Below are 18,788 nucleotides of genomic sequence, written 5' to 3' on the forward strand. Positions count from 1 at the left end.
AATCAGGGATGCACAAGAGGCCTGAATTGGAGGAGGGCAGAGATGTCAGAGAGCTGGAGGAGGTTATAGAGATAGGGAGGGGTGAGGCCATGAGGGAATTTGTAGTTAATCACTAGACCCAAAACAAAACATTTGTTCTGTACAAAAATAATGACCAATACACTCCCTGCATCCCTGTGTGGAGCTCTATTAAGTAGCAATGAGGGAGGAACATAACTGCTGCATTATGAATCCACGATCCACTTACAATCTCATGCTATAATCAATATAACCACACCAGAGTTTTGCACAGTGTAAAAGTATTTCAAAGATGTACATAATTTCACATGACAGAGAAGAAACTACTATATATCAAACTGACTGCATTCACACTTCAACCAGTAGATAAAAGGAGTCATTAGAAATTCAGGGTGGCCCGAACCCAGCCAGAAACCCCTCAAATACTACACAAGCTCTTCAAAACATTTTGAAGTTACTGCCAGATTTTGCTGTCTGTAAAACATATTGAGCTTAAGCAAAGAGTGTCTGACACTAAGTCACATCTTTAAACCCAGGATTGGGTGGTGACCTTGAGGACTGAAATCAGGAATTAAAGTGCAAGATGGTCTGTGAAAGTAGCAGACACACAGCAGAAACCAAAGTTAAATAAACTTACCTTCATTCTGAGATACCAGGCTCGTAACACACGATGTACAAAACATGTAAACAGACAATATTCCACCGGTCAGCTGGATGTCTTTGGCTGGTGTTTCAAGTCAGCTGCTGTTCAAGGCTAAGTGAAACTGAGGTGGGCGTAGGCTTGACTCAGTGGTAAATTATGTAGGAGGAGGAGGAAATGTCTCTCATTATTAATCACAAATACTGCTACGGCTTTAAAGGAGGAGACGACCCACAGGGTGTTTACAATTTAAAGCAATATTACAGCCAACAAAATAACTGGCAGTATTTAAAATGCGTTTTGAAGTTTCCTGTTTTTAAGAAAACAGGAACTCTTGAAAACAATGGGAATTAATATGAACAAATCATGGGCGCAACCAGGACAAACAAAGTATCGGAAATACAAGCACCGATAGTCCCTGACTGGAAACTGACCCTGAACTGCAATCAGTACCCAGAGCATTTCACCAGCTTTCCTACTCTTGTACTGCCATCCCAGGCTAGTCTCCATCTCAAATAATCTTATAGCTTCCCTCTGTGCCTGTCTTGGCATCCTCAGAAAGGCACACCAAGGCATTTGCCACTGCCTAACAAGCAAGTCAAATTGCCCACCCCATTCGCACCCCACCCACCAGGAGTTAATCTCGTCAATTTCCTTCCCGTCCCTCACATCGATCCCAAGTCTGATCCTGTGTACTCTGCCAGTGGATCAGCTATTACTGCCCCTCTCCATATGTCACATCAGAATGTACATTTATTTATAAATAAAGCCTTTGCCATCTATGAACTTATTGTGGTATATCACATCGACATTATTGCCTTGATGGAGACGTGACTGAGGAGTGATGACACCTTGCCCCTTAACAAAGCTTCCCTGACTGGCTATACTTTACGTCACTTGTTCCGCTCAAATTGTTAGTGTTGGTGTAGCCCTTATTTTCAAATCACACCTTGGTCTGTCTCTACTCCTCTGGCAACTTCTCCTTTCAGTATCTCACCTTGTTCCACCCTTCACACCTCTCATTTAAAATCTTTGTTCTGTAACACAGACCCCAATATCACTCCAGGTTTCACACAGATATCTTCAATGCTTTCCTTTTTCAGCACTGAATGACTTCTAACCCTTGGTGATTTCAACCTCTCAACTCTTCTTGCTCTCTCCCGAGTTCATTCTCCCTCCATATATAAACTCTCCCACTCACATACACAGCCAACCCCTTGATCTTGCCATCTCACGTGGCCTCACTACTCCCATTATAACATAAGGCAATCTCTGGTCATTTCCTTATAGCGCTCTCTACCCATATTCCCCATTCCACAAGGACTTCTTTCTGTGCCCGTCCCTGGGGAAAAAAACCTCCCTCAAATCACTTACCACTGTACTTTCGATTTCCCAACTACCTAGCCTTTGACCTAAAATTCAACACGACATTTCTGCAGCTAGTAATGTATTAATTCACATCCTCTCCACCACCTTTAATGCCCATATCCCCATTAGAATTATCATTCTCTCTCTCCCCTAATTGTTTCCCTGATATACTCCACACCTTTGCTCCCTTTGGCAGATTTGAATGTCTTTGCTGAACAACTGGTTTAACCATTCATTGCCAGATCTGGTTGGACCACTCACAGCACTATCGGATTATGCTCTCCATCACTACAACTGATCACTATTCAAAGATCATCCAGGAATGCAGAGATATCCCCCAACTTCTCTTCTCCATAAACTGTCTTCTGACACCACCCTAGCCTGCGTCCATCATGCTGACCTCTGACAATAAGTGCGAGAAGCTCTTGGACTATTTTGTCAAAGATCAAGATCATCCATTTAGCTGCCTCTAATACTTCCCTCCCTTCCCCTAGCCCCATGGGACAAACTTCCCCAAGTGTTCTCGGCTACCTTAACCGTTTGCTAACATCTTTCTCTAGATGCTACCCATCTCCTGCAATGCTCCCTTCGACCTTAACTCATCCATGAGACCCACCTCCTGCTCCCTCAATCCTATTCCAACCAAACTGCTGATCACTCAACTTGCCTTTTTGGGCCCCACGTTAGTTGATATTGTTAACGTTTCCTTCTCTTCATCCCCTTCAAATCTGTTGTCATCATTCCTCTCCTCAAAAAAACCTACCCTGACCCCTCCATTCTTGCAAGCTACTGCCCCATCTCCAACCTCCCTTTTCTCTCCAAAGTCCTTGAAGACATTGTCATTTCCAAAATTCATGCTCTTCTTTCCACAGTTCCATATTTGAATCCCTATCAGGTTTCCAGCCCGGCTACAGTACTGAAACAGCCCTGGTCAAAACCATAAGTGACATTCTTTGCGATTGTAATAAACTGGCCCCAGCATTTTCAACCAATCTGCAGCCTTTAACGCAGTTGACCACACCATCCTCCTCCAATGCTTCGCCATCATCCAGCTGAGTGAAACCTCCCTAGCTCAGTTCCATTCTTATCAAATTGTAACCAGAGAATCATCTGCAATGGCTTCTTCTGCCACTCCATTGTTAGCTCTGGAGCCCCTCAAAAATCTATCTTTACCCCCTTCTCTTCTCATCTACATGCTATGCTTTTTCTTTAATGCATTCCTGGGATGTGACCATCACTGGCAATGCCAGCATTTGTTGTCCATCCCTGATTGCCCTTGATAAGGTGGTGAGCTGCCTTCTTGAACCACTGCAGTGGTGCACCCACAATGCAGTTAGGAAGGGAATTCCAGGTTTCTAACTCAGCAACAGTGAAAGAATGGCGATATAGTTCCGAGTCAAGATGGTGTGTGGCTTGGAGGGCAACTTGCAGGCGACGGTGGTCCAATGCGCCTGCTGCCTATGTCCTTCTAGGTGGTAGAGGTCACAGGTTTGGAAGGTGCTGCCCAGGGAGCCTTGGTGCGTTGCTCCACTGCATCTTGTAAATGGTACACAGTGCTGCCATTGTGCGCTGATGGTGGAGGGAGTAAATGTTTAAGGTGATGGATGGGGTGCTGATGAAGGAGGTGTAGAGCTGGTGTCGAGCTTAAGTGTTGCTGGAACTGCATCCTTCCAGGCAAGTGGACAGTATTCCATCACACTCCTGACTTGTGCCATGTAGATGATGGACAGGCTCTCAGGAGTCAGGAGCTGAATTCCTCGCTGTAGAATTCCCAGCCTCTGACATGCTCTTGTAGCTGTGTTGATATGGCTGTTCCAGTGAAGTTTCTGGTCAATTGTAACCCCCAAGATGGTGGGATTTCAATGATGGTCATGCGTTGAATGTCAAGGGCAGATGGTTAGATTCTTTCTTGTTGGGAGATGGTCATTGCCTGGCATGAATGTTATGTGCCACTTATCAGCCCAAGCTTGAATGTTGTCCAGATCTTACTGCATGCGGGCACGGACTGCTTCAGTATCTAAGGAGTCGCGAATGGTACTGAACACTCTGAAATTATCAGCGAACATCCCTATTTGTGACCTTATGATGTAGGGGAGGTCATTGATGAAACAGCTGAAGATAGTTGGGCCTACGACACTACCCTGAACTCCTGCAGTAATGTCCTGGGGCTGGGATGTCTGGCCTCCAACAACTACAACCATCTTCCTTTGTGCTAGATACGACTCCAACCAGTGGAGAGTTTTCCACTGATTCCCATTGACTTCAATTTTGCTGTGGTTCCTTGATGTCACCTCGGTCAAATGCTGCCTTGATGTCAAGGGCAGTCACTCTCACTACACTGGAGTTCAGTTCCTTTGTCCATGTTTGGACCAAGGCTGTAATGAGGTCTGGAGCCAAATGGCCCTGGCAGAAGCCAAATTGAGCAGTGAGCAGGTTTTTGCTGAATAAGTGCCACTTGATAGCACTGTCAATGACACCTTCCATCACTTTGCTTTTGATTGAAGGTAGACTGATGGGGCGGTATTTGGCCAGATTGGATTTATCCTGCTTTTTGTGGACAGGACATACCTGGACAATTTTCCACATTGTTGGGTAAATGCTAGTCTTGTAGCTGTACTGGAACAACTTGGCTAGGGGAGCCCTAGTTCTGGAGCACAAGTCTTTAGTACTACAGCCAGGATATTGTCAGGGCCCATTGCCTTTGCTGCATCCAGTGCCTTCAGCTGTTTCGTGACATCATGTGCAGTAAATCGAATTGGCTGAAGACTGGCATCTGTGATGGTGGGGGCCTCAGGAGGAGGCAGATGTCATCCTTGAGCAATATCATTCGGAAACTGAGCATCAAGTTCCACACGTCAGCTGTGTCTCACCACCATCTCTTTGGCACCCCCATCCACCCACAACCCCATTTGTCATTCTGCTAGATGAGCAGAAATTTCCTCCAACTAAATATTGGGAAGACTGAATCCATTGTGTTTGGTCCCCACAGCAAATTCCATTTCCTGACCACCATTTCCATCACTAGTAACTGTCTTATGAGAGTTAAACCTTTTGATGTTGTGCTTAACCCTGAGATAAGTTTCTGACATTTCTGTACCATCACCAAGAGTGCCTGCTTCCACCTCCATGACTTCACTCGACTCCGACCCTGCCTCAACTTATCTACTGCTGAAACCCTCATCCATGCCTACTTGACCTGTGGACTTGATTATTCAAATACTCTCCTGGCAACCCCCCCATCTTCCACATCCAAAACTCTGCTTCCTGTATCTCAACTCACTCACCCATCACCCCCGTGCTTGCTGACCATTGCTAGCTCCTGGTCCAACAATGCTTCAGTTTTAGCATCCTCATCCTTGTTTACAAATTCCTCTAAGGCCTCGCCCCTCTATCTCTGTAGCCTCCTCCAGCCCTAAAAGCCTTCATAATCTCTGTGCTCCTCCTATTCTGGTCTCTTGGGCATCCCTGATTTTCATCATTCCACCATTGGCAGCCGTGCCTTCAGGTGTCTAGGCTTTAAGCTCTGGAATTCCCTCTCTAAATCTCTCTCTCAGGTTTCAAGATGCTCCTTAAGGTCTGTGCCTTTACATAGGAACATAGCTTTTGGCTAATAATATAATATAATATAAAATAAAAACATGAAATGCTGGTACCACTCAGCAGGTCTGGCAGCATCTGTGGAAAGAGAAGCAGAGTTAACATTTTGGGTCAGTGACCCTTCTTCGGATAGCTTTTGGCTATCTGTCCTTCGGTGGTTCGGCTTTTTTATTGATATAGCTCGTTAACCGCCTCAGGACATTTCGCCCTATTAAATACTCTAATATTCATAGAAGTTGTTCTGATAAAATCCACAAAACTGCACATTCAGCTGGTATGATCATTGTTTTTGTTTGAAAAAAGGTTCTGTGTGCTGGTTAGAATTGGACTTAGTATCGCCGAGATAGGAAAAACACAAAAATCAGCCAGCCAGGATTCCAGCTCCTGATCACTTAAAAAGCCTGCAAAATTTTTTTAGGAACAGGAAAAGCTCATTAGACCCAAGAATCTTGGCCTTCTTTGGCTGGAGAAAATTCTACAATTTCTTTCCATTTCTTCAAAGCAGAACTGGACACTCTCGCTCTGCCACTTGCACTGAGTGCAAGATCCAACCATGCTTCTTGTTTGCTGAATTAAAGCCAACTCCTCCTCCTCTTTCTTCCTTGGCCTCCTTGTCTCGAGAGACAATGGGTAAGCGCCTGGAGGTGGTCAGTGGTTTGTGAAACAGCACCTGGAGTGGCTATAAAGGCCAATTCTAGAGTGACAGACTCTTCCACAGGCGCTGCAGATAAAATTGGTTGTTGGGGCTGTTACACAGTTTGCTCTCTCCTTGCGAATCTGTCTTTTTTCCTGCCAACAGCTAAGTCTCTTCGACTCGCCACTCTTTAGCCCCGCCTTTATGGCTGTCCGCCAGCTCTGGCGATCACTGGCAACTGACTCCCACGACTTGTGGTCAATGTCACAGGACTTCATGTCGTGTTTGCAGACGTCTTTAAAACAGAGACGTGGACAGCCGGTGGGTCCGATACCAGTGACGAGCTCGCTGTACAATGCGTCCTTGGGGATCCTGCCATCTTCCATGCGGCTCACATGGCCAAACCATCTCAAGTGCTGCTGGCTCAGTAGGACTGGTGATAGTTGAGCCTAGGTAGGTGAACTCTTGAACCACTTCCAGAGCGTGGTCGCCGATATCGATGGATGGAGCATTTCTGACGTCCTGTCCCACGATGTTCGTTTTCTTGAGGCTGATGGTTAGGCCAAATTCGTTGCAGGCAGCCGCAATCTTGTAGATGAGTCTCTGCAGACACTCTTCTGTTTGGGATGTTAATGCAGCATAGTCATAGAGGAGTTCCCTGATGAGGACCTTCCACTTTGGTCTTCGCTCTTAGACGGGCAAGGTTGAACAACCTGCCACCTGATCTTGCGTGGAGGAAAATTCCTTCTTCTGAAGACTTGAACGCATGAGAGAGCAGCAGGGAGAAGATCCCAAACAGTGTAGGTGCGAGAACACAGCCCTGTTTCACACCACTCAGGATAGGAAAGGGGTCTGATGAGGCGCCGCTGTGCTGAATTGTGCCTTTCATATTGTCATGGAATGAGGCGATGATACTTAGTAGCTTTGGTGGACATCCGATCTTTGCTAGTAGTTTGAACAGACGTCTACTGACGAGGTCAAAGGCTTTGGTGAGATCTATGAAAGCAACGTAGAGGGGCATCTGTTGTTCGCGGCATTTCTCCTGCAGCTGGCAAAGGGAGAACAACATGTCAATGGTGGATCTCTGCTCGAAAGCCACACTGTGCCTCAGGGTAGACACGCTCAGCCAGCTTCTGGAGCCTGTTTAAAACGACTCGAGTGAAGACTTTCCCCACTATGCTGAGCAGGGAGATTCCACAGTAGTTGTTGCAGTCACCGCGGTCACCCTTGTTCTTATAGAGGGTGATGATATTGGCATCGCGCATGTCCTGTGGTACTGCTCCCTCATCCCAGCACAGGCAAAGCAGTTCATGGAGTGCTGAGAGTATAGCAGGCTTGGCACTCAATTATTTCAGGAGATTGGCAGAGACTGGGCTACATTGAGGGCGGTCTCAGTGACAACACAACTTCATTAAGTTACATGATCTATGTTAAGCAGTTTCAAATGGGCCAAGTGGCCTCTTTCTGTGCCGTAAACTTTCTATGATTCTATTCTATGAAAGGCACTTCTGCTCGTCTCAATTATTCAGCACTACAACTTGAAAGCTTTGTTCCTTTTGAGCAGGGTACGCTGGCTTAAAAGCCTTTATATTCCCATGTCATTAAATATGCTTGTATCCCTTAATTAAGGGTCATTGAAGTACATTTTCCACTGTAGCGAGAAATAAAGCACTAAGATCTAACCTTGAGGGATTTTTTTTTTTAAAAATGAAGTGCACATTTAAGCAGGTGATAAGATTTAAATGGTGGCATCAACTTTTTTTTAATAAGTCCCTGAAGCTTATAACAGGCGCATTGGTATTGAGGCAATTCGCCCACTTTCGACAGTGGATGGCAAAACAAGTAGCAGGAAGCAGCCATCTAACGTTGTGGGACGGTACAGCTGACCTTATACCCATCCGACAGGAGAATGGCACAGTGAGAAAGGAAAACAAAAAGGAGGAAACAACTCCGAATAGTTACCAGAAGACCTCCTCTTAGGAATGAGGCTGGGCAGGTGGTTGATGTGTCTGTGGGGGAGCATTTTGGGACCAGTGACCATAACTCTATTAGCTTCAAGATAGTTAAGAAAAAGGATAGGACTGGTCCTCAAAGTTGATGTCCTAAATTGGGGGAAGGCTAATCTCGATGGCATCAGACAGGAACTCTCAAAAGTTGAATGGGAGAGGCTGTTTACAGGTAAATGGACATCTGGCAAGTGGGAGGCATTTATAAGTGAGGTAGGAAGAATTCAGGACCAGCATGTTCCTGTTAGATTGAAGGGCAAGGCTGGCAAGTTTAGGGAACCTTGGTTGACGAGGGATATTGAGGGTCTGGTCAGGACAAAGAAGGAGGCATATGTCAGGTATAGGCAGCTGGGATCAAGCGAGTCCCTCGAGGAGTATAGGGGATGTAGGACTACACTTAAGAAGGAAATTGGGAGGGCGAAAAGGGGCCATAAGATTTCCCTGGCAGATAAGATTCTATATTAAGACTAAAAGGGTAGCTAGGGAGAGAGTAGGTCCCCTTAAGGATCAGTATGGTAATCTATGTGTGGAGCCACGGGAAACGGGCGAGGTCTTAAATGAATACTTCTCGTCTGTATTTACTGCGCAGAAGGTCATGGAAGCTAGTGAGTTCAAGGGAGGGGACAGCGATATCCTGGAGCATATCAACATTACAAAGGTGGTGGTGTTGGAGGTTTTGAAGGACCTGACCAGGTGTATCCTAGGATGTTATGGGAAGCAAGGGAGGAGATTTCTGGGGCCCTGGCAGAGATTTTTGTATCATCGTCAGCCACGGGTGAGGTACTGGAAGACTGGAGGATAGCTAATGTTGTGCTTTTATTTAGGGAACTATAGGCCGGTGAGCCTTAGATCAGTGGTGGCAAAGTTATTGGAAGGGATTCTGAGAGACAGGATTCATATGCATTTGGAAAGGCATTGTCTGATTAGGGACAGTCAGCATGACTTTGTATGTGGGAAATCATGTCTCACGAATTTGATTGAGTTTTTCGAGGAGGTGACCAAGAGGATTGACGAGGTCAGGGCAGTGGACATTGTCTACATGGACTTTAGTAAGGCCTTTGACAAGGTCCCACATGGTAGGCTGGTCCAGAAGGTTCGAACACATGGGATCCAGGGTGAGCTAGCCAATTGGATACAAAATTGGCTTGGTGATAGGAGGCAGAGGGTAGTGGAGGGTTGTTTTTCAGATTGGAGGCCAGTGGCCAGTGATGTGCTGCAGGGATCGGTGTTGGGCCCTCTGTTGTTTGTCATATATATTAATGACTTGGATGTGAATGTATCACAGAATAATACAGTGCAGAAGAGGCCCTTCGGCCCATCGAGTCTGCACCGATGCATTAAAGACACCTGACCTGTCGACCTAATCCCATTTGCCACAACTTGGCTCATGGCCTTGAATGTTCTGACGTGCCAAGTGCTCATCCAGGTACTTTTTAAAAGGATGTGAGGCAACCTGCCTCTACCACCCTCCCAGGCAGGGCATTCCAGACCGTCACCACCCTCTGGGTAAAAAAGTTCTTCCTCATATCTCCCTTAAAGCGCCTGCCCCTCACCTTAAACTTGTGACCCCTCGTAACTGACCCTTCAACTAAGGGGAACAGCTGCTCCCTATCCACCCTGTCCATGTCCCTCATAATCTTGTACACCTCGATCAGGTCACCCCTCAGTCTTCTCTGCTCCAGCAAAAACTACCCAAGCCTATCCAACCTCTCCTCATAGCTTAAATGTTCCATCCCAGGCAACATCCTGGTGAATCGCCTCTGCACCCCCTCCAATACAATCACATCCTTCCTATAATGTGGCGACCAGAATTGCACACAGTACTCCAGCTGTGGCCTTACCAAAGTTCTGTACAACTCCAACATTACTTCCCTGCTTTTGTAATCTATGCCTCGATTGATAAAGGCAAGTGTCCCATATGCCTTTTTCACCATCCTATTAACCTGCCCTTCTGCTTTCAGAGATCTATGGACAAACACGCCAAGGTCCCTTTGTTCCTCGGAACTTCCCAGTGTCAGGTCATTCATTGAATACTTCCGTGTCTCATTACTCCTTCCAAAGTGTATCACCTCACACTTTTCAGCGTTAAATTCCATCTGCCACTTTTCTGCCCATTTGACCATCCCATCTGTATCTTCCTGTAACCTAAGACACTCCACCTCACTGTTAACCACTCGGCCAATCTTTGTGTCATCTGCGAACTTACTGATCCTACCCCCCACATAGTCATGTATGTCGTTTATATAAATGACAGACAATAGGGGACCCAGCACAGGACCCTGTGGTACGCCACTGGACTCTGGCTTCCAGTCACTAAAACAGCCGTCTGTCATCACTCTGTCTCCTACAGCTAAGCCAATTTTGAATCCACCTTATCAAGTTACCCTGTATCCCATGTGCATTTGCTTTCATGATAAGTCTCCCACGTGTGACCTTGTCAAAGGCTTTGCTGAAATCCATGTAAACTACATCAACTGCACTACCCTCATCTACACACCTGGTCACATGTACAAAAAATTCAATTACATTTGTTAGGCATGACCTCCCTCTGACAAAGCCATGCTGACTATTCCTAATCAAATTTTGCCTCTCGAAGTGAAGATAGATTCTCTCCTTCAGAATTTTCTCCAATAGTTTCCCTACCACTGACGTGAGCCTCACTGGTCTATAGTTCCCTGGTTTATCTCTACAACCTTTCTTAAATAGTGGGACCACATTCGCTGCTTTCCAGTCCTCTGGCACCTCTCCCGTAGCCAGAGAGGAATGAAAAATTAGGGTCAGAGCCCCTGCAATCTCCACCCTCGCCTCCCACAGCATCCTGGGACACAAATCGTCCGGACCTGGAGATTTGTCCACTTGTAAGCCTTCCAAAACCTCCAATACCTTGTCGCTCCCTATGACAATTTGCTCAAGAACCTTACAGTCTCTATCTCTAATTTCCATATCTACATCCTCAATCTCGTGGGTGAAGACAGATGTGAAGTATTCGTTCAACACCCTACCAATGTCCTCTGGCTCCACCCACAAATTTCCCCCTTGGTCCCTAATGGGTCCTACTCTTTCCCTGGTTATCCTCTTCCCATTGATATACTTATAGAATATCTTGGGATTTTCCTTACTTTTACCAGCCAGAGCTTTCTCATATCCCCTCTTTGCTCTCCTAATTGTTTTCTTAAGCTCCATCCTACACTTTCTGTACTCCACTAATGCTTCCATTAATGCTTGATTTGGTCTACTTGTGTTTGCTAAAAGCCTCTCTTTTCCTTCTCATCGTACCCTGAATGTTTCTGGTCATCCAAAGGGGCTTGTTGCTCCAACTATTACCCTAGAGGGAACATGTTGGGCCTGTACCCTCCCCATTTCCTTTTTGAATGCCCCCCACTGCTCTTCTGTAGATTTCCAGACAAGTAACTCTTTCCAGTCTACCTTGGCCAGATATTGCCTTATTTTACTAAAATTCGCTCTCGCCCAATCCAAAACCTTTTTTTGCAACTTATCTATTTCTTTCTCCATAACAAGCTTAAATTATACCATGTTGTGGTCGCTATCACCAAAATGCTCCCCCACCAATACATCAACCACCTGTCCGGCTTCATTTCCCAGAATTACGTCCAGCACTTCACCCTCCCTTGTTGGATCCTCTACATATTGAGCTAAAAAGGTCTCCTGTATACATTTTAAGAACTCCACTCCATCTAAGCCCTTAATGCGATGACTATCCCAATTAATGTTGGGAAAGTTGAAATCACCTAATATAATTACCCTATTATTTTTACACACCTCTGCAAATTGCGCACATATTTGCTCCTCAATTTCCCGCCGACTATCTGGGGGTCTATAATAAACACCTAGCAATGTGGCTGTCCCTTTTTTATTCCTAAACTCTACCCATAAAGCTTCATTTGATGCCCCCTCCAAGATGATATCTCTCCTTACTGCAGTAACTGACTCCTTAACTAATATTGCAATGCCCCCTCCTCTATCTCGCCTGAAGATTCTATACCCCGGGATATTGAGCTGCCAATCCTGCCCCTCCCTCAACCATGTCTCCGTGATGGCTACTATATCACACTTCCACGTGTCAATCCTTGCCCTTAACTCATCCGTTTTACCTGCAATACTCCTGGCATTAAAGTAGAGGCCTTCCATCCTGGTCTTACTCCCTTGAAACTTACTTCCGCTGTATTCCCTCTGACTTGTTTGCTTTCCTGTGTTTAGCTGTGTCCCTATTCTGTTAGGAGTCTGCATCCCCTCCCCCTGCCAAATTAGTTTAAACTCCTCCCAACAGCACTAGCAAACCTGCCAGCAAGGATGTTAGTCCCCCTCTGGTTCAGATGTAGACCGTCCTGCTTGTACAGGTCCCACCTTCCCCAGAAACGGTCCCAGTGGTCCAGGAATCTAAAACCCTCCCTCCTGCACCAACTCTTAAGCCATGCGTTCATCTGTGCTATTCTATTTCCATACTCGCTAGCACGTGGCACTGGGAGTAATCTAGAGATTACAACCCGAGAGGTTCTGCTTTTCAGTCTACTGCCTAACTCCCTGAATTCTTGATGCAAGACCTCACCCTTCTTTCTACCTATGTCATCGGTAGCAACATGTACCATGACCTCTGCCTCATCACCCTCCCCATTCAGGATGCCCTGCAGCCGTTCAGTGACATCCCGGACCCTGGCGCCAGGGAGGCAACACACCATCCTGGAGTCACGTTGACGGCCACAGTAGTGCCTATCTGTTCCCCTGACTATAGAATCCCCTGTTACTATTGCTCTTCCTCTCTTTGCCCCCTCCTGTGCAGACAGGCTGCTTGCGGTGCCAGAAGCTTAGCTCTGTCCGCACTCCCTGGAGGAACCAGCCTGATCTGCCTCCAAAATGGAATATCGATTTGCAAGCGGGACCCCAGGGGACTCCTGAACTACCTGCCTGTTTCTCTTGGACTGCCTAGTGGTCACCCATTCCATTCCTTCCTCAAGTCCCTTCAGCTGCGGTGTGACCACCTCTCTATACGTGCTATCCACAATGCTCTCAGACCCGCGGATGCTCCACAGTGTTTCCAGCTGCCGTTCCAGCTCTGAAACCCGAGCTTCCAGGAGCTGCAGCTGGACACACTTCCTGCACACATGCTGGTCCCGGGGACTGGAAATGTTCCCGGATTCCCACATGCAGCAAGAGGAGCAAACCACGGCTTTAAGCTCTCCTGCCATGACTGAACCCTTTAAGTTTAAAACTTTAGAAGATTATAATTTTTTAAAAAACAACTAAGTCTTGCTAAAACAATGACTTACAATTCAATCCAGTTTGAAAAATACCCACCAGGACTTACTCACCAGTCAGCTGTACTCTTTGGAAACTCTCAGCTCCCCTCACTCTGAGGACAGGAAGGAAATGAAAGGAGCTCCTCGCTCCCTCCTCACCGAACTTCCTCAGTCACCAAACTTCCAATTTAGCACTCTAATGCAAACAACGTCAGCACTGCAAGATGGCCCACTTTTATACTGTCTGACTCTAGCCCCTGAAAGCTGCTTTAAGCCAATTCTCTAATTAACAAGGTGCAGCTGCAAGCACAGCCTGAGTGAACTCTGTTTAAAGTTGGTCTAAAATTCACCTTCTCCAACCTAAACAGCAATTGTTAAGTTAATCTGCTAAATAAAAGACAGACTAGACTTAAGATAAAATTAACCCTTAATTACCCTCAATTACCAAACTTCCACTTTAGCACTCTAATGCAACCCAAGTCAGCACTCCGGTGAATGTAGGGGGCATGATTCGTAAGTTTGCAGATGACACCAAAATTGGTGGTATAGTGGACAGCGAAAGTGGTTGTCAAAGGTTACAACAGGATATACATCAAGTGCAAAAGTGGGCAAGGGATTAGCAAATGGAATTTAACGCAGACAAGTGCGAAGTGATGCATTTTGCGAAGTTAAACCAGGGCAGGACATATACAGTGAATGGCAGGGCCTTGGGGAGTGTTGTTGAGACCTTGGAGTGCAGGTACATAGTTCCCTGAAAGTGGCAACACAGGTAGACAGGGTGGTGAAGAAAGCGTATGGCACGCTTGCCTTCATTGGCCGAGGCATTGAGGACAAGGGTTGAGACGTCATGTTACAGTTGTACATAATGTTGGTTAGGCCGCATTTGGAGTACTGTATGCAGTTCTGGTTGCCACACGACAGGAAATATGTGATTAAGCTGGAGAGGATGCAGAAAAGATTCACAAGGATGTTGCCTGGTTTGGAGGGCTTGAGTCATAAAGAGAGATTGGATAGGCTGGGTCTGTTTTCCCTGGAGTGAAGGAGGCTAAGAGGGGACATGATAGAGGTATATAAGATTATGAGGGGCATTGATAGGGTAGGTAGCCAGAGTCTGTTTCCCATGGTTGGGGTGACTAAAACTAGAGGGCACAGATTTGAGGTGAGAGGGAGGAGGTTTAAAGGGGATCAAAGGGGTAAATTTTTCACACAAAGAATAGTGGGTATCTGGAATGAGCTGCCAGAGGTGGTGGTGGAGGCAGGAACAGTAGCAACATTTAAGAGGCATCTGGACAGGTACTTGAATGAGCAAGGCCTAGAGGGACATGGAATTAATGCAGGCAGGTGGGATTAGTATAGATAGGCATTATGGTTGGCATGGACGCGGTGGGCCGAAGGGCTTGTTTCTGTGTTGTACAACTATGACTCTAAATGGATGAGGGAAGAAAACCCATTATTGAAGCACGAAAGCCTTTTACAAATATGGATTTCACAATAAAGTATGCCTGAAACAGCTGGCACACTTAACACATTATAATCAGTGCCTTTGTAATCGAACCTTATGGTAACAGTGAGCACCACTTTCCCAATATAGGCGACTGAGATAAGCAGGGGGGTGCAAGTGGTGGGTATCTATGTTTCAACTACATGAAGTCATTGCTACTGTACCTCAGAAACTAGCCACCTTATTTCTCATGAACTCCTCAATCTCCACTCGTTCAATAGAACGGAATGTATCAAATAGTTTTTTTTTTATTAAAAAAGACTCACGAGAAGACAAGATCTAAAACCCAGCACCTGTGTGGGAGACAGCAGCACGTGAAGGTCTCACCCACTCAGTTCAGTGACAGCCATGTAGTTGTTACTACTTCCACCCTCCTGGTAAATGTTAGTTTTTAAACAAGGGGTGAAACTGTGAAGTTGAAGTTCTCTACAAATCAACAACTTACATTTATACAGCGTCTTCAGCATAGAAAAACATCCCAAAGTGGTTTACAGGCCCATGATCAAACAAAATATGACACTGAACAACATAAGGATATGGAAGGACCAAACAGGTAGGCTTAAAGGAGAAGAGAGAGGCAGAAAGGTTTAAGGAGGGAATTCCAGAGATTAGGACCTAGACAGCTGAAGGCACAGCCCTCAATGGCGGAGTAATGAAAAACAAGGAAGCACAAGAGGTCAGAATTGGAGGAGCGCAGAAATCTTGGAGGGTTTTGAGAATGTAGGTCAGCGAGCACAGGGGTGATGAGTGAACAGAGCTTGATGTGAGTTCAGCTATGGGCATTAACGAGTTAATCACAACAAAGGCATTGTTTATCTTTTGAACACCGACATGATTGGCACACCATCAAGGCCAACGCAATAACTGCAGCTTTAAAGAACAAAACATGAGTCAAAATATTTACAATTAAATTAATCTATGAAACTAAAAACAAATATCAGAGAGAAGAAAAAGTTTGAAGCTAGTGCCTTATCAAATCCTCAAGACATTCCCAAGTGCTTCATACCCAAGGAAACATTTTTCAAGTGCAAACATCAAATTTGCACACAGCAAGATGTGACAAACAGCATAGGAATAAATGACCAGTTAATCTGTTGAGGTAAACCTCGCACCCTTGTTTTCAAATCTCTCCTTATCTGCATAACTTCCTCTAGCCATACAACCCTCTGAGACATCTGTGTTCCTCCAATTACACATACCCAATTTTAATGCCGACGTTTTGCCCAGTGCCTTCCGCTGCCGAGTCCCTAAACTCTGGAATTCCCTCCCTAAACCGCTCCACCTATCTACCCTCCTTCAAGATGCTCCTTAAAATCTTCCTCTTCTGACCAAGCTTTTGGCCATTTGCCTTAATATCTCCTGATGTGGCTCAGTGTCAAATTTTGTTTGATATCACTACTGTGAAGTTCCTCGAGATGTTTGACTACATTAAAGGCACTATATAAAGTCGTTGTTGTTGTTGTACCAGCACAGTCTCTCTCTCTCAGGAAAGATTGAACAGGCAATGTCACTTTTCTTTTTAAAAAAAAAAGAGAAGGCTGAAGATTGACCTAATGAAGGTCTTCAAAATTATGGAAGATTTTGATACAGTAAAGACAGAGTCTGTTAAAGGCACTATATAAATGCTAGTTTTTGGTAAAGTGTCAGTTGGGGAGGAATGTTGGCCTGGACACTGGGTGTGCTTGCTCTTCTTTGAATAGTGCCACAGTGGCGCAGTGGTTAGCACCGCAGCCTCACAGCTCCAGTGACCCGGATTCAATTCTGGGTACTGCCTGTGTGGAGTTTGCAAGCTCTCCCTGTGTCTGCGTGGGTTTCCTCCGGGTGCTCCGGTTTCCTCCCACATGCCAAAAGACTTGCAGGTTGATAGGTTAATTGGCCATTATAAATTGCCCCTAGTATAGGTAGGTGGTGGGGAAATATATAGGGACAGGTGGGGATGTGGTAGGCATATGGGATTAGTATAAATGGGTGGTTGATGGTCGGCACAGACTCGGTGGGCCGAAGGACCTGTTTCAGTGCTGTATCTCTAAACTAAACTAAACTCTCCTCTGAAAACTGGCACCTCCAACATGCACCAAGATCAATGCCTTTAATCTGATTCCTACCCTAAGGTTTACAATGACAATTCATTAGAAGACTGAGCAAAGATGGTTAGGACCCAGTTAGCTTTGAAACAGGAAGACATGTGAAACCAGAAAAGAAAAACTGTGGAGACAACAGAAGAATATGCACAGTATGCTCCACAACCCTCCAAGATATCTGCACTCCTCTAATTCTGGCCTCGAGTATCCCCAATTTTAATCGTTCCACCATTGGTGGCCGCGCCTTCAGTTGCTTAGGCCCCGAGCTCTGGAATACCCTCCCTACATCTCCCTGCCTCCCCACCTCGCTTTCCTCCTTTAAGACACTCCTTAAAACCTAACTTTTCAACCAAGCTTTTGGTCATCTGACCTCATATCTCCTGATGTGCCTTGGTGTCATATTTTGTTTTATAATGCTCCTGTGAAGCACCTTGAAGCACATGTTAAAGGCACTATATAACTACAAATTGTTGCTGTTGCAGTACATGGCACTGGGAGTACAAGAAGGCTTTTCCTCCAACGTTGAGCCAGAACATATGGGTAAAACAGAGACCAGTCCACCCTCTCCATTCCACACAGAAGCATTTCAGAGCAACCCACTTGGTGATCCAATTGAATACCACAATATAGCATGTTCGTCCACACATTCTTTGGCCAGAAGGCTAAGCAGTAAGTGTTCTCTGTGGTCTGATAGCAACATCCAATGGAGGAAATGAAGTACATACAACAACTCACATTAGTATAGCACCTTTAACATAGTAGGAACAGAAAATACATCAAAGTTGTGATCTTCCAGCGACTAGATCCTTGTCCTCTCGAACTCATGCAAAATCACTTAAATTGCCTTTGAATGTGCCTTCACCTCCCTCCTGAATTCCTTCATTTCCATTTGTGATACTTCGCGCCGTTGTAAAGCACTGAGAGACGCTCACCTATACAAGGAGCGCTACCTAAATGCAAAATTGCTTTCAGATAGAGCAAAGGCCAGTGACCGTGTGGGCGGCTCCTATAACACAGCCAGCTGCAGCCTGAAATAAGAATGGCATTTGCCAGCAAGAGCCAAGTACCTGATCTTTCCAGATGCCTACTTCAACAATGCCAGCTAGTTTATATTTGGCTTGCAGCAGATTGCGTTGCTAGGAGCTACTGCCACCATTAGTGCTGTAAAAATGAACAAACTTGCAGTTGAAAAGCATCTTTCATGACCCTGAAGAATTTCACAGCCAATGAATTACTACTCAAGAGCTGCTATTATCTTGCAGTTGCCAATTTGTGCATAAACAATAAAAAAAACTTGCATTTATATAGCACCGCTCAAGTTCAGGATGTCCCAAAACACTTTATAGCCAATGAAGTACTTTTGAAGTATAATCACATTGTAATGTAGGAAACAGGGCAGCCAATTCGAGCACAGCAAGCTCCCAAAAACTGCAATGTGAATAATGAACAGATAATCTGCTTTAGCAATGTTGGTTCAGAGATAAATATTGGCCAGGTCACGCGAGAGAGCTCCCCTACTCTTCTTCAAAAAGTGGCATAGGATCTTTTACATTCACCTGGAAGGGCAGACAGGGCCTCAGTTTAATGTTGCATTCAAAATGAACTACTTTTGAAGCACTAGCTTCAAACTTGCTCTTCTCTCTGGTATTTGTTTTTAGTTTAATTCAGAGATTAATTTAATTGTAAAT

At 45.4% G+C, this 18,788-nt stretch overlaps 1 protein-coding gene across 11 annotated transcripts in view; it reads right to left on the reverse strand.

The window, feature by feature from the left end:
* Positions 1 to 18,788, reverse strand: part of LOC137347239 (phosphatase and actin regulator 4-like) — a 183,186-nt gene that overhangs the window by 79,103 nt on the left and 85,295 nt on the right. For 2 of the 11 annotated variants that reach the window (XM_068011519.1, XM_068011510.1), the window contains exon 1: positions 656 to 774. The exons of 7 other annotated variants lie outside the window; for them this stretch is intronic. In XM_068011519.1, coding sequence (XP_067867620.1) covers positions 656 to 701 — 46 coding nt within the window. In that variant the 5' untranslated portion in view covers positions 702 to 774. Of the gene's footprint in view, positions 1 to 655; positions 776 to 18,788 lie in introns of those variants that run through there. 2 more of the 11 variants (XM_068011509.1, XM_068011520.1) reach the window with 2 other exon arrangements.

The sequence above is a fragment of the Heterodontus francisci genome, chromosome 31, assembly GCF_036365525.1.
Source record: "Heterodontus francisci isolate sHetFra1 chromosome 31, sHetFra1.hap1, whole genome shotgun sequence".
NCBI classification, from domain to species: domain Eukaryota; kingdom Metazoa; phylum Chordata; class Chondrichthyes; order Heterodontiformes; family Heterodontidae; genus Heterodontus; species Heterodontus francisci.